This window comes from Chanodichthys erythropterus, chromosome 23 (assembly GCF_024489055.1).
Source record: "Chanodichthys erythropterus isolate Z2021 chromosome 23, ASM2448905v1, whole genome shotgun sequence".
Taxonomy (NCBI): Eukaryota; Metazoa; Chordata; class Actinopteri; order Cypriniformes; family Xenocyprididae; genus Chanodichthys; species Chanodichthys erythropterus.
Genome location: NC_090243.1, coordinates 8,853,424 through 8,867,355, shown reverse-complemented (window position 1 = coordinate 8,867,355; position 13,932 = coordinate 8,853,424). Strand labels below are relative to the sequence as shown.

Here is a 13,932-nt window from a genome sequence, read left to right as displayed (position 1 = left end):
TCGGCTGAAAAAAAGCAGACGAGGACTAACTTCAGCCGATGGTGCGGAACTCACTGAGAAAACTTAGTTGGCCGACGAATAAAAACTGCCCGACGTCCGACCGTCAGCTTGGTGTGTTCTGGGCTTAAAAGAGTTATAAGTTAACCAAAGAAACCCACCTTAAATCTAAATTCATAAAGTCTTGTTCATAAAGAATGTTAAGAAAAGGAATGGGCCATAATGAAAATCTTTACTACTTCTGCCAGTCCTTCTTATCCTTAAACAGGAACTGTGTCCTTAGCCTCTGAGGGAGTAATCTTGATTTTTGTCAAGATGTTTTGATTTGACTTTACTTTCTGGAATCACTAAACAATGTTAATCTATGTTTCCTGACATACAAAACACAGTTATTGTTGTTTAAAAGAGTGGTTCCATTTCGAAGTGGAACTCAACACTGCGTCTTGGATTGATGCTATGGGGAATGCCATCAGTGTGACTGGTGTCTGAAGCACGTTTACACATGACAATTTCATTGGTTGACGACAGTCCATGATGTCATCACCGGAGCGCCCGTGAGTATAAGTGGGCACCTGCAATGTATGTCATCAGCTTTTTTTTTCTTTAGGAGCCATTTATGTTAGCGTGTTTAAGGTGATCGCTATGGAGGAGCACTCGAACAAGCATTTTTGGAAGGGTGTTCCTCCATGTCCCAGGTTTTTTGACACACAACCTGTGGATTGTGTTTGGGTGAGGAGCATGTGCATTCAGTTCTCAAGGGAGCTAAATGCGCCCATTGTGAGAAACTCACAATGAGTAAGCTCTGTTCTGAAGCATTGTGGGACCAGCATTTGTGCCCCAAAGCTTGGGGCTCACTGACGAGGCACAGTAAAGACTGAAGTCATGGGGATCGCAGGTCGAGCTGGCTGAAGAATTCGAATGTGGAGGTATTGCGCAAGTGAGGATATGTGAAGATGCCTCCTGTTAAAGAGAGCTACCTCTCTCAGGGTAATTCATCCTCTTTGAAGGCTCCGATCCTGCTGTCTAAACCATTACAGACCACCTCGCACTTCAACAGCAGGGCTTATGCGCAAGCAGGTCAAGCTGGTGGTTCCTTGCACATGATGGCCATGTTGTAAGGATACCAGGAAGATCTGCTTAACGATTTAGATCAGGAGCAGGGAATGTCTCCTGTAGCGGTCTCTAAGCTGGCCACCAAACAAACAGCCGCTACCATTGGTATTTCAGTGGTGGCAACGGAGAGGCATCTTTGGCTGAACTTGGCAGACGTCAAGGAGAAAGAGAAAAGCTTTCTCCTTGATGCACTGGTCTTACCCTCTGAACTTTTCACCATGTCTGAAGAGACAACGGTTGGGAAGGTTAGGGAGGTGATTGTTTTCAGGAAGTACATCCCACGTCTAAATCTCTAAATCTCCAAATCTCCACCTAAAGAACTCTGGGAGAACTGGTCTTTCAAAGCCTGAGGTTAAGTGATCAATAAGAAGCAATTTAATAAACAGGATTGAATCGTTGATGAGAAGTAACATCCCTCCTCCTTCCCTTCATTCACTGTCTGTCACTGACTTTGGCTAATGTTAATTTATTTAGGTGCAGGCTATAACGGGTCCTAGATGAGTGAATTAAGAGGGCTGAGCTGCCTCCCCCAGGGCTCTGGGGTCTTTAAGTAAGGTTAGCTCCCTGGTTGCTTCTTGGGGTGGGCCTCTTATGTATCCTTAGGCCCCTTTTTGTAAGGGCAGCAGTATCAAAGGTTGTAGCTGCTAAAAAAAATGCCTGGCAGACTCCCTTTGGTAGCTGCTCTTTAGGGTTGAATGTAGAGTGGAACCTCTCCCACTGTCTGAGGTTTTGAAGTAAGATCCTTCGCTTTTAGTCGGAACCTTAACCGGTCCATGTAGAATCTAACTAGTAGAGCACTCTCCCCAATTGTATTGCTGAAGATCCCTTGTGGTTCCCTAGGGGTTTAAGTTATTAAGCTCCCCTTGGAGGAAGTGGTGAGCCATTCAAAAGAGTTGATATAGCTAAGCCTTAGATCTTTGTTCTTGGGCCTCATATGGTTAATGCCTGGCCCGCAGGGAAGGGAGGAAGGTTGTAAAGGCCAGCACTTTCCTTGTCACAGAGCATAGAACCTTGGGCAATGGCCGAGGGAATACTACCACTTGACAGCCTAGGATGCACCTTGTATGATTGACTCATCTGGGGCCAGATTCACAAAACATTTTTAAGAATAAAATTCTTCTTAACTACCGATTTCTTCTTATTTTCTAACTCAAGAAAAAAGATAAGAATATTTTGTTCCCAAAAACTTTTCTTAAGAATGTTCTTAATATAAAATTTAAGTATTGATATTCCCAAAAATATAATGTTCTTAAAAATCATCGTAAATAACTTCGTAAAGTTAGGAGGATAACCTTCAACCTGATGTTAACCTGTTTAATTAATGTATTGGGCTATTCTAGTAGTAAGCTAGTCCTAAGAAAATAGTCTGCACACTTATTATATCTACAGTAATATTCAAGCAGAGCAAAAAGAAAGGCTTTGAGGTTTATTATTCAGCAAGTCTTGAGTTCAGCAATACCGACTTTCATTTTCTTAAGAAAAAAATTTAAGACGTTCTTATGAAAATATTTGAGAACTACTTAAGAATTTTTCAAGAATTGCACTTAAGAACATTCTTACAAACTTCTTAGAATTGATCTTAAGAATTTTCTTTTTTTGCTCAATATTTTCATGAATCCAGCCCCTGACTCCTGCTAAGTAAGTCCATAGAGTCGATTTACACAGATGTAGTGTTGAGTTCCACTTTGAAAGGGAATGCCTCAGGTTATGACTGTAACCATGGTTCCCTGAGAATGGGAACAAGACACTGCATCTCATTGCCATGGCTTGGGCTTGCCTGCATGTCTCCTTCAGACAAAGAAGCAGGCACCCTCTTATACTCACGGGCACTCTGGTGATGACGTCATGGACTGTAGTCGGCATCTTAAATTGCCTTGTGTACACGCTTCAGACACCAGTCACACTGATAGCGTTCAATCCAAGGTGCAGTGTCTCAATCCGCTTTTCAGAGAACAATGGTCACACTCACAACCTAAAGCCATTATCCAAGGCAATATTTAAGATACTTCTGTTGTAATAATGCAAAGATGCTTGCTTTCAAATTACCAGAAACTTAAGCATATCAGTAGATGGTGTCAAGTGTTAAAATTTTAATTAAATAAAATACCTTAAATAAAGTTCTAATAATTGTATCACTTTAAACTCATTTTAATTTGCATTCACAATGTATAGGTACATTATTTTTATTTTATTTATTTATTTATTTAGTTTTTAATTTAATGGTCAGTAGTGTATAAATATCCTCCAATATTGGATATAATTTTTTTTTCTTGCTCCTTTACCCTATTTTTACATTTAGGTTACCATTGCAATTATCTAACACTTAATTTTTAAAATACTTAAATAATATCTCATTTTCATACTCTACATAATGTTGTGATGCCTAAATTCACTTGTAACCTTAAAGGGATAGTTCACCCAAAAATGAAAATTTGATGTTTATCTGCTTACCCCCAGTGCATCCAAGATGTAGGTGACTTTTTTTCTTCAGTCGAATGCAAATTATGATTTTTAACTGCAACCCCTGCCGTCTGTCAGTCAAATAATAGCAGTAGATGGGAACTTCAACTATAACAGTAAATAAAACTTGCTTAGACAAATCAAAATTAAAACCTGCGGCTCGTGACGACACATTAATGTCCTAAGAAACGAAACGATCGGTTTGTGCGAGAAACCGAACATTATTTATATAATTTTTACCTCTAATACACCACTATGTCCAACTTCGTTCAGCTTCCTGTTAGTGTGGTCAAAAAACGCGTTCTGCGTTGTCAGAGCGCGATCAGACCTCACTAACCGGAAGCTGAACGAAGTTGGACATAGTGGTGTATTAGAGGTAAAAAATGATATAAATACTGTTCGGTTTCTCGCACAAACCGATCGTTTCGTGTCTTAGGACAACAATGTGCCGTCACGAGCCGCAGGGTTTAATTTGGATTTGTCTATGGAAGTTTTTTCGACTCTTATTGTTCAAGTTCCCAATCACTGCTATTATTTGACTGACAGACGGCAGCGGTTGCGGTTAAAAATCATAATTTGCGTTCGACTGAAGAAAACAAGTCATCTACATCTTAGATGCCCTGGGGGTAAGCAGATAAACAACAAATTTTCATTTTTGGGTGAACTATCCCTTTAAATATATATATTTTTAGTGTTTTTATTTTTGATTTATTTAGACAAAATTGTATGGAATTTTACTATTGACCCTTTATCATTTTTAATCAGAATTTTAAATTATTATTTTACTTTCAAGTTAAAATTTCCTGATAATTTACTCACTCCCATGTCATCCAACATGTCCATGTCTTTTTTTTTCATCAGTCAAAAAATAAATTAACCCCAAATGGTTGAAGGTCAAAATTACAGTTTCAGTGCAGCTTCAAAGGGCTTTAAATGATACCAGACGAGGAATAAGGGTCTAATCTAGCTAAGCAATCTGTCATCTCTTCAAAACACAAATGATCCACTATAATGAGAATAATCCTGGAATGTTTTCATCAAAAACCTTAATTTCCTATCGACTAAATTATTATTCCAAAGTGAACTAATCCTTTAATAATGGTATTCTTATGGCCCCCTTGAAGTTTATTTAGATTATCCTGCATTCCTGTTTCCTGAATTCTGTCCAAATTCTACTTATGCCCATTTTAAATTGAATGTTTGCTTTTACAGCCGGAACCACCCAAGAAACAGTCCAATTGGCGTAGAAAGCATGAAGAATTCATTGCTACCATTCGCGCTGCCAAAGGCTTAAATCAAGTCATGAAAGATGGTGGACCCCTTCCTCCACCCCCTCCTCCATCCTATGATCCAGGTAAAAAAAACAAAAAAAAAAAACACATGATTATTGACTCTAGGAATTGTTACAATAATATTGATAAAAAAAACATTAACCACAATTTACTTTTTCAGATTATATCCAGTGTCCCTATTGCCAGCGACGGTTCAGTGAGAATGCAGCAGATCGCCACATCAAGTTCTGTAAGGAGCAAGCATCCAGAATCTCCAACAAGAGCAAGCTTCCTGGAAGTGATAAAGCCAAACCCCCAGCCAGGACTCAGGTGAGGCTTCATGGTGAACATCACTTGGGATCAGCCAGTGGTTTATTTGTTAAATTTATTTAGGAAAAATGTATTCATTTTTAATGTTGTAAAACAAAAAAGCAAATAAGATTTAATTAATAATAAATTAATAGACAGAGCCGTAGTTCACTGATAAGCCACGCAATATCGCGTTCATTAATCAGTGAACTACGGCTCTGTTTATTAAATGCTGCCCCATTTGAAAGCAGGTGATGGCGATTTAGCGGTAATCAGGGAACCGGCTTTACTGACGAAATGCGTGTGACAATTACATGCGATATATCGCCCAGCCCTTCCGGGTGACGCCATGCTGAATGAAGCTTGAGGGAATCGCTCCGTCCAAAAGTTTAATAATTTTCTAATAAAACCAGTATAATACTCGGTGACATTTAACAAATTCGACATGTCGACAACTAGAGGTAGAGATCAATCTAAACAGGACTCAGTCAAGGAAAAAGGCGAAAACTTGAAGCAGCTAACTCTGATGCAAGCACAGAGTGCGCAATCGGATGCTAACATGCGGGACTCCGAGTCAAAAATTCTGGCAGAGCTCGAGAAGCTGAGGAAAGAGATGTTAAGCGGTTTGTACATGATTTGCTTAATTCTGTTCTCCAGCTTCCCCCTGATCTTAACATCATCATTGAAAGGGCACACAGGGCGCTCACTGCTAAGCCCAAAAACTCTGAAGCAGCCCCTCGTTCGCTGATCGTTAGGTTTCTGGACTTTTCAGTAAAAGAAATCATACTAAGGCAGTCCTGGGAGCAGAAAAAAGCTATGTACGATGGAAAACCGATCTACTTTGATCACGACTTCTCTCCCGAGCTGCAGAAGAAAAGGGCGCTGGTGCATGAAACAGTTAAGTAGCTAAAGATGAAGAACACTAGGGCAAAGTGTATTTTTCCGGCACTTGAGAAGTTGGGGGTGCACGCCCGAGTGGATGAGAGGGAGCGACTGGAGATGGAGCTGTGCCAAGACGGGTGGAATACAGCGGGAAGGTGACCCACTGGAGGATCAGCGACACTCACCAACGCCAAAATCATAGCCTTCTTCAACAAGGATAACTAATTTATATCTTCGCCGAGTACATCTATCTAATTTAACTAGTATAGTTAGGAGAAGAAAAGTGGAAATTTCCAATATGGACGACATGCGAGAACCACTAAGTGGAGGACCACCTATCCACAGCCAAGTCGCTAACGAAAACGCTCTGGGAGCTACAGCGATACTGCACACGGCGTGTTTTTTTTTTTTTTTTTTTTTTTCGCGGAGGACCAGTCACCAGCCTCCGTCCAAGATACATCGGGGACTGGGTCATTCAGGTTTGAGTTAAAAGATTCACATTTTGATCCAGTCGGGTATGTGGAAGCCTACATTGTTCAATTTGTTATTTGTGTGTTCATTTGTAAATGTTTTGATGGGCCATATTGTTATTTTTAGTAGTGACTCCTCTAGCGATGTTTGTGAGATTCAAGAAAGGGTTATAGTAGTTGAATATACAACAGAATAACAGATGGATAGTTTAGTATGTGTTACGTATAATGTTAAAGGCTTAGGTAGTCCAATTAAAAGGAAAAAAGTGCTGAATCAACTGACAAAGTTTAACTGTGCCATAGCAATGCTCTCTGATAAGGAGCACATGAAGCTGAGGAGAGAGTGGGCAGATCGGCAATATAGCTCCTCAGATCAAAGTGGGAGGAAAAGGGGAGTTGCTATCCTTTTTAGCAAGTCAGTGTATTTTTGCCATGAGAAAACCTTTACTGATAAGGAGGGGAGATTTCTGATGGTAATTGGATGTATAGGGGGCATTAAAATGGCGTTAGTGAATTTCTGTTGGAGAGATTTATAAAGAATTAAGTTGTTTATGAATTATACAGACTGCAAGTGTTTAAAAATGAAAATAACGATGGCTCTTGTCTCCGCGAATACAGTATTCAACAACAAATTAGGAAATGGTTATTAGAGTATATTCAATTTAATGACAATGAGACTGTAAGCCCATCAGTGGAGGGAGCCAAATGCGTCATGAGAGGAAACATTATTGCGATTTCATCAAGATTAAAGCGAGAGAGGCGTGCAGAACTATTAGGATTGGAAAATAAAATTAGACAGTTAGAGAAAGATTACCCAACAGTACAAAACAATGACACTTTTAATAGGTTGAAAGAAAATAGGCAGAAATTAAATGATTTATTAACCTATAAAGCAGAGGGGCAGCTTCGATTTACAAATCAAAAGTATTATGAATTTGGTAACAAGGCAAGTAGATTGTTAGCATTTCAGTTGCGAAAAGCACAATCAGGCAGAGTTGTCCATAGAATTAGGTGTCCAAATTCTGGGGAAATGCTATCACAACCCAAGGATGTGGCAAAGGCATTTGCCACCTACTACCAAGATTTGTACAAGGAAGAGAGCTGTCAAAATAAGGGGGAAAAAACAGATAATTGTTTTAACTCAAAATGTCTTGCTAAATTGACTGAGGATGAAGTCGATCTTTTGACACGCCCAATTACAAGAGAGGAAATAAAAAAACGTATTTTAAAAACTTAAAAATAATAAATCTCCAGGAGTGGACGTCCTCCCAGGTGAATACTATAAAATGTTTGAAGGAGAGCTTACGCCTCTTTTGGATAAAGTTTATAATTATGCACTCTCAGATGGGGATTCTCCTCAGTCATGGTCTGAAGCGATTATTAGTGTCATTTATAAAGATGGTAAAGATCCTACTTTGTGCTCGTCTTATCGCCCCATCAGTCTCCTGCGTGGATTTAAAGATACTGACTGCCATTATTGCAAACAGAATGCAAAAATATATGAGAAAACTTGTGAAACCCGATCAGACTGGCTTTATCGCCAGTAGACAGGGGACCGACAATGTTCGAAGAGCTTTAAACCTCCAAATAGTGGCACAGAAATGGAATACCCCATCAATGCTTCTCAGCTTGGATGCTGAGAAGGCTTTTGATTGGGTGGATTGGAGCTTTCTACAACAGGCATTGGGGCACATGGGCTTTAATGAGACATTTATAAAGTGTGTCCAAACTTTCTAAAAGAATCCAAAGTCACGAGTAAGGGTCAATGGACACTGTTCAAAATTTTTCCCACTGGGATGCGGTACTAGGCAGGGTGAGGTTCTTTCACCCTCTCTATTTGCTTTGAGTATAGAACCATTAGCTGAACTGATTAGATCCAATCCTCTTATACGGGGAGTAAGAGATGAATCAAATGCTCAACATAAATTGTCAATTTTTGCGCCTATGATATCTTATTATTTCTGGAAAACCCTATTACTTCTGTTCCAGCTTTGCTTCAAAGTCTTAAGGAATACACTATGGTATCAGGTTATAAAATTAATACAAACAAATCCGAAGCCTTAGTGATTGTGGGGACTTGGCCATTGCAGCTGGATAATCTTGTTTCATTTAGACACTCCAAACAGGGGTTTAGAAATTTTGGAGTAATTCTTACCCCCAGGACTAAGCAGTTGTTTTCATCTAATTATGATAAATTGTTAAAGGAAATCAGATCTGATTTAAACAGATGGGATGTACTACCGCTTTCTCTTTTGGGTAGAATTGAATGTATAAGAATGAATATTCTTCCAAGACTATTATTTCTATTCCAAAACCTACCTGTTGTTGTACCACAATCTATTTTTAAATCTCTAGAGAAGCTATTGTCAAAATTTATATGGCAGAACAAAAGACCAAGAGTGCGCCTACAAATTTTAATGACGTCTAAGGAAAATGGGGGCTTAAATCTACCAAACTTCAAGTTATATTATTGGGCTGCCCAAATAAAAGCTGTGGTGGCATGGATCATCCGGGATCCGGAGTCACAGTGGGTATCTGTGGAGGAATATTCGGTGCCGGGAATCTCTCTCTCTCAGCTCCCATTTCTCAACCTGCAGTCTCAGAAAAAAATAAAAATTTCGAATTTATGGGTCAAACATACTTTAAAGATTTGGAATAAGGTCCAAAAGCTGTTGAAGGGAAAGACTGCTTTATCTCGAGCTATGACCATTGATAGAAATATTGAGTTCCTCCCATCCTTATCAGACAGTAGCGTTTTTCGGGGATGGGCCGAGAGAGGTCTCCTCACAGTGAATCAATTGTTTGATGGAAATGTATTTAAAACCTTTGCCCAACTAAGAGCGAAATTTTAAGTTTCGTTAAGTTAAGTTAAATATAGATCACCCCCAAGTGATCTATATAAGTATTTTCAAAATACGGAGCTATGTCACAAAACATAACGATTGGGACCTGATAAGAAGTGAGCCTACAAATATATTTTATTAATTTGATTGAAAATGGTGGTGTAATGAAAAAACAAATGTCCTTGTACAAAAAATTGTTGATTGATATGTCTGGTATTACACAACATATAAAACAACAATGGGAAATGGAGATGAATGTTACCTTGGATGACGATGTTTGGGTTAATATTTGTTCTGGTTGTCATAAGGGTGTGGGCAGTCAGATCTGGAGGGAATTTGATTGGAAAACAAAAATCAGATTTTTCAGGATGTAGCTTGTAACTATAATTCCCACCCCTGTCCAGTAGGTGGTGAGTGCGCTCTAGTGTGGCAGCAGAGCGCGAGTCTCCAGAACAAAATGAGTATGAGTGACAAATGTTGGAGGAAATATGGATTGGTCAGTGATCAAACTCATATCTTTTGGGACTGCCCCATCATACATTGTTTTTGGAGGGACATTAAGGGCGCTGTGGAAAATCTACTAAAAGTGAACATATCTTTTGACTCCCAAACTTTTTTTTATTGGAAATCTTTCCAGACAACCGTTCACAAGATCAAGCATTTCTTCTCCGTCTCTTCTTAATGACGGCTAGCAAAATGATAACAATCTGTTTGCTAAAGCCTGAGCCACCTACTGTTACGCAATGGATACAAAAGTTAAGACAAGTTTATTTAATGGAATGGTTGACAGCACAACTGCAATTAAAAGTCGCAGCTTTTGAAAGAAGATGGTGTCCAGCTATTGACTTTCTGAAATAGGACACAATCTATGCCTTAATTTGTTTATGTTTCTGATTGTAAATAATGTATGAAGCCCACTCTCAGGACAATGTTCATGTGTTTTTGTTTTTCTTTTTGTTCTGTGTATTCATAATAAAGTTCAAAAAAAAAAAAAGAAAGAAATGTTCTATTTCAAGTTATCTTAGAGGCTTGCTTAAAATTATTTTTTTTAATTTGTCTTTTTCAGTCACTGGAGTCTTAAAGCAGTTTTTTTTTTTCCCATGGTCATGAAGCCATTTTGGATAAAGCACTTTCTCAAAACTGGTTAACAAACACACCTAGCCTGGATGCCAGCTGAACTTAGCCCCGCCCACAACATTTTGAGGTCGGGGAGTTCGGTCTGGAAACGATCCGTAGAGGAGTAATTATGCCCGAACAGAAACTGTTCGGACCAATCACATTTGTCAGGGCGATGATTGACAGATTATCACCAGAAACGTAATCAGCCACGTCATCAAAGAGCACTTTCAATTAGTTTACAACAATGATGGCTGTTGTTGAAGAACTGAGATGTGTAGATTCCGCCAACGCGTCCGTTATAGAAGATATCGACAGCGCAGTAATTGGCAAGTACTCCGTGTATACTTATTCTTTTTACAACACCAGCAAAGATTGTTTACGCTCATCTTCTACTAGTTCCAGCATGTGTGTTGTTGAGTTCTGTTGACAACTATGTGTCGCTCAACATACATCACTTACTCTGTAGCTCTGATTGGTTGTAGGTCTATCCAATTGTGGTCTTTCCTGGATCGGTTGAAATACGCCCCCATAATCAAAGCCCAATGGAGCAGTATCAGACTCATATTCGAACTAGAATTGAGTATGACCACGTCAGGCTAAAACACACCAGTACCATCCTTCTTTACTTAAAGGATTAGTTCACTTTCAAATAAAATTTTCCTGATAATTTACTCACCCCCATGTCATCCAAGATGTTCATGTCTTTCTTTCGTCAGTCCAAAAAGAATTAAGGTTTTTGATGAAAACATTCCATTCCCCTTATAGTGGACTTCATTGGCCTCCAAACGGTTGAAGGTCAAAATTACACTTTCAGGGCAGCTTCAAAGGGCTTTAAACGATATCAGACGAGGAATAAGGGTCTTTTCTAGTGAAACGATCTGCCATTTTTGAAAAAAATACAACTGTATATGCTTTATATAAACAGATGATCACCTTGCACATGCTTCTGCTTTCTGTATTCTTCAAAAAACTTACGCTGTATGTCCTACGCCTTCCGTATTCAACTTACAAAATGAACGTGCCATCAGTTTAATTTTTTTCCCATAGGTTGAATAGAGAAGGCGTAGGACAAACGACGTAAGCTTTTTGAAGAATCCGGAAAGCGGAAGCACGTGCAAGGCAATCTGTTTATATAATGCATATACAGTTGTATTTTTTTTTCGAAAATGACCGATCGTTTCACTAGAGCCCTTTGAAGCTGCACTGAAACTGTAATTTTGACCTTCAACTGTTTGGAGGCCATTGAAGAGTCCACTATAAGGAGAATAATCCTGGTTGGATGACATGGGGGTGAGTAAATTATCAGGAAAATTTTATTTGAAAGTGGACTAATCCTTTAACACCACTTGTTTACTGTACCTTGAGTGGTTAATATAAACATTGCATTTTTCTGTCTGCAGTACAAACCTCCTCCACCAAAGAAGGCAAACTCTCCTGCTGTATCCACCGTGTCCTCTCGTCTACCTCAGCGCTCAGCCTATGGGCAGGGTGCTGGCACAGGTATGGACTCCTCCACTTTTCCACTCCACAAGTGTTGGCGCTGTGACATAGGACTAAACACATGTGGTACTTGTATGGGAAATGCGAGTTTGAATCCAGCCCACTGTTATTTTTTATACACTGTTCGAGAATATTTTTATGTTTTGAATTTTAGCTTTTATTTTTTATTTTCATTTTTACTATTTGTGCTTTTGCCTATTTTATTAGTGGTTTATATATATATATATATTTGTATAGCCTTAGTTTATTAGTATATTTAGTGTATTAGTTTTAGTAATTTCAGTACTGAAACAACAAAACAGGGTTTTTAAGTTTAGGTTTTTGATCTAATTTTTATGTTTTATTTTAACTTTATTTTAACCCTAATCAATTTTTTGTTGTTGTTGTTGTTAACTAACACAAAAAAGTACAACACTGATGCAGTCCATGTTTTGTTTTAATTTCATCCCACCTCCAATTGTCACCTTAAATATTTTCACTTTTAACACCAGTAAAAAGGTAAAAAAAAATTGGACTTTCTTTAAAATATTTAAAATGCACATTAGTGTCATAGAGTTGACAAGCCTCCATAAAAAAGCTTATATTAAAATCTAGTTTTTATGTGCTTGTAGTTATATAACTAAAACCATTAAAAATGACATTACTTGAAATAAAATAAACTTAAAATATAAAAAATAAACTTATTTGATTTCAGTTAGTTACCAAGACAACATTTCTCATTTTCATTTAGTTTAACTTGATAATAAATACTTAATACTAAAATAAACACAAATAGATATTAAAATAACAATAAAAATGACACAAAAAATGCACAAGAAAATTATCGAAATTTAGACTAAAAGTAAAATTGAAAGGAAAAATATAAATATAAGAACTTATTCAAAATATTAATAAAACTATAACAGTATCTCAATATACAAAAATAACACTGATTCCTAGAAGATGATACATGTGTTAGAAACATGGCTGTTTCTAAGAAAGCTATTTTATGGTTTCTGAAGACTTGCAATACAAAACATGAAGCGTAGAAAGTATAATTTTTATTCAATAAGGACATCGAAAAACCCTTTTACCTCTCCCTCCACAGGGATTCCTAGCAGCAAAATCTCATCCACTGGCTCAGTGAGGAGCGTAACATCAGGATATGCTCCTTTACGAAACGCCTCATCCGACTTGACCAGCTCTCCATCGGAGTAAGACAAGTATTAATTGTATCCTTTTTTTTTATATATATATATACATGATCTCTAGGCTTTTAAGACCATCATTGCACTTGTGTTTGCAGAGGGAACATGAAACCCAAGGGCATGGCTTTGCAAAGCTCCCTGAGAAGTCCGCCTTCTGGTATAGGAATGAACAAGAAGAAGGTCCAAAATGCAGATAACTGTATTTCAAGGTACGACATTACAAGTATGGATGTACTGCACTGCTACGTTCTTGGAACTTGCGACGAAGGCACTTTCCCATTGAGACTGGGCAACAAGTCTTTTGATCTAAAGTATTCCAGATAGAAATTTGTTGCCCATTCGTAATGGGAAAGTGCCCAAGCAACATTGCTTAAAAAAAGCTAAGCAACATTGCCTGGCAACATCGCTTAAAGTTTACATGGTTTAAAAAGAGTTTCATAATCTTCTCCAAGGTCCCTATTCAGACCTTTTCTTAGTCTTTTCCAGCACAACATTCTGTCAGTTTCAAAAGATTTATAGTCGTCCATGTTTTAGGCTGGTTTTCCTAATCCTTTTGAGGTTTTGTAGTTTTGTCTTGAATAGTCCACAATGGCTCATTTATATCTTGGCCTTTTTCTTTTCTTAGGAATGAGGTGAAAAATGAAAATGACAACAATTACTCCACAACAGGAGCCAAGTTTTGTCATGAGTGTGGGACCAAGTACCCCGTGGACTGGGCCAAGTTTTGCTGTGAATGTGGAGTGAAACGAATGATCATTTAAATAGTACAAAAGACTGAGTC

The 13,932-nt window shown here is 38.2% G+C and overlaps 1 protein-coding gene across 2 annotated transcripts in view; it reads left to right on the top strand.

Annotated features, from left to right (window-relative positions):
- The window catches only part of zc2hc1a (zinc finger, C2HC-type containing 1A), a 27,462-nt gene extending 13,530 nt beyond the window's left edge, over positions 1-13,932 (top strand). For both annotated transcript variants that reach the window (XM_067377492.1, XM_067377491.1), the window contains 6 exons: positions 4,783-4,924; positions 5,023-5,171; positions 11,865-11,964; positions 13,052-13,157; positions 13,250-13,360; positions 13,777-13,932. In XM_067377492.1, the coding sequence (XP_067233593.1) occupies positions 4,783-4,924; positions 5,023-5,171; positions 11,865-11,964; positions 13,052-13,157; positions 13,250-13,360; positions 13,777-13,912 (744 nt within the window). In that variant the 3' untranslated portion in view covers positions 13,913-13,932. The remainder of the gene's footprint in view (positions 1-4,782; positions 4,925-5,022; positions 5,172-11,864; positions 11,965-13,051; positions 13,158-13,249; positions 13,361-13,776) is intronic.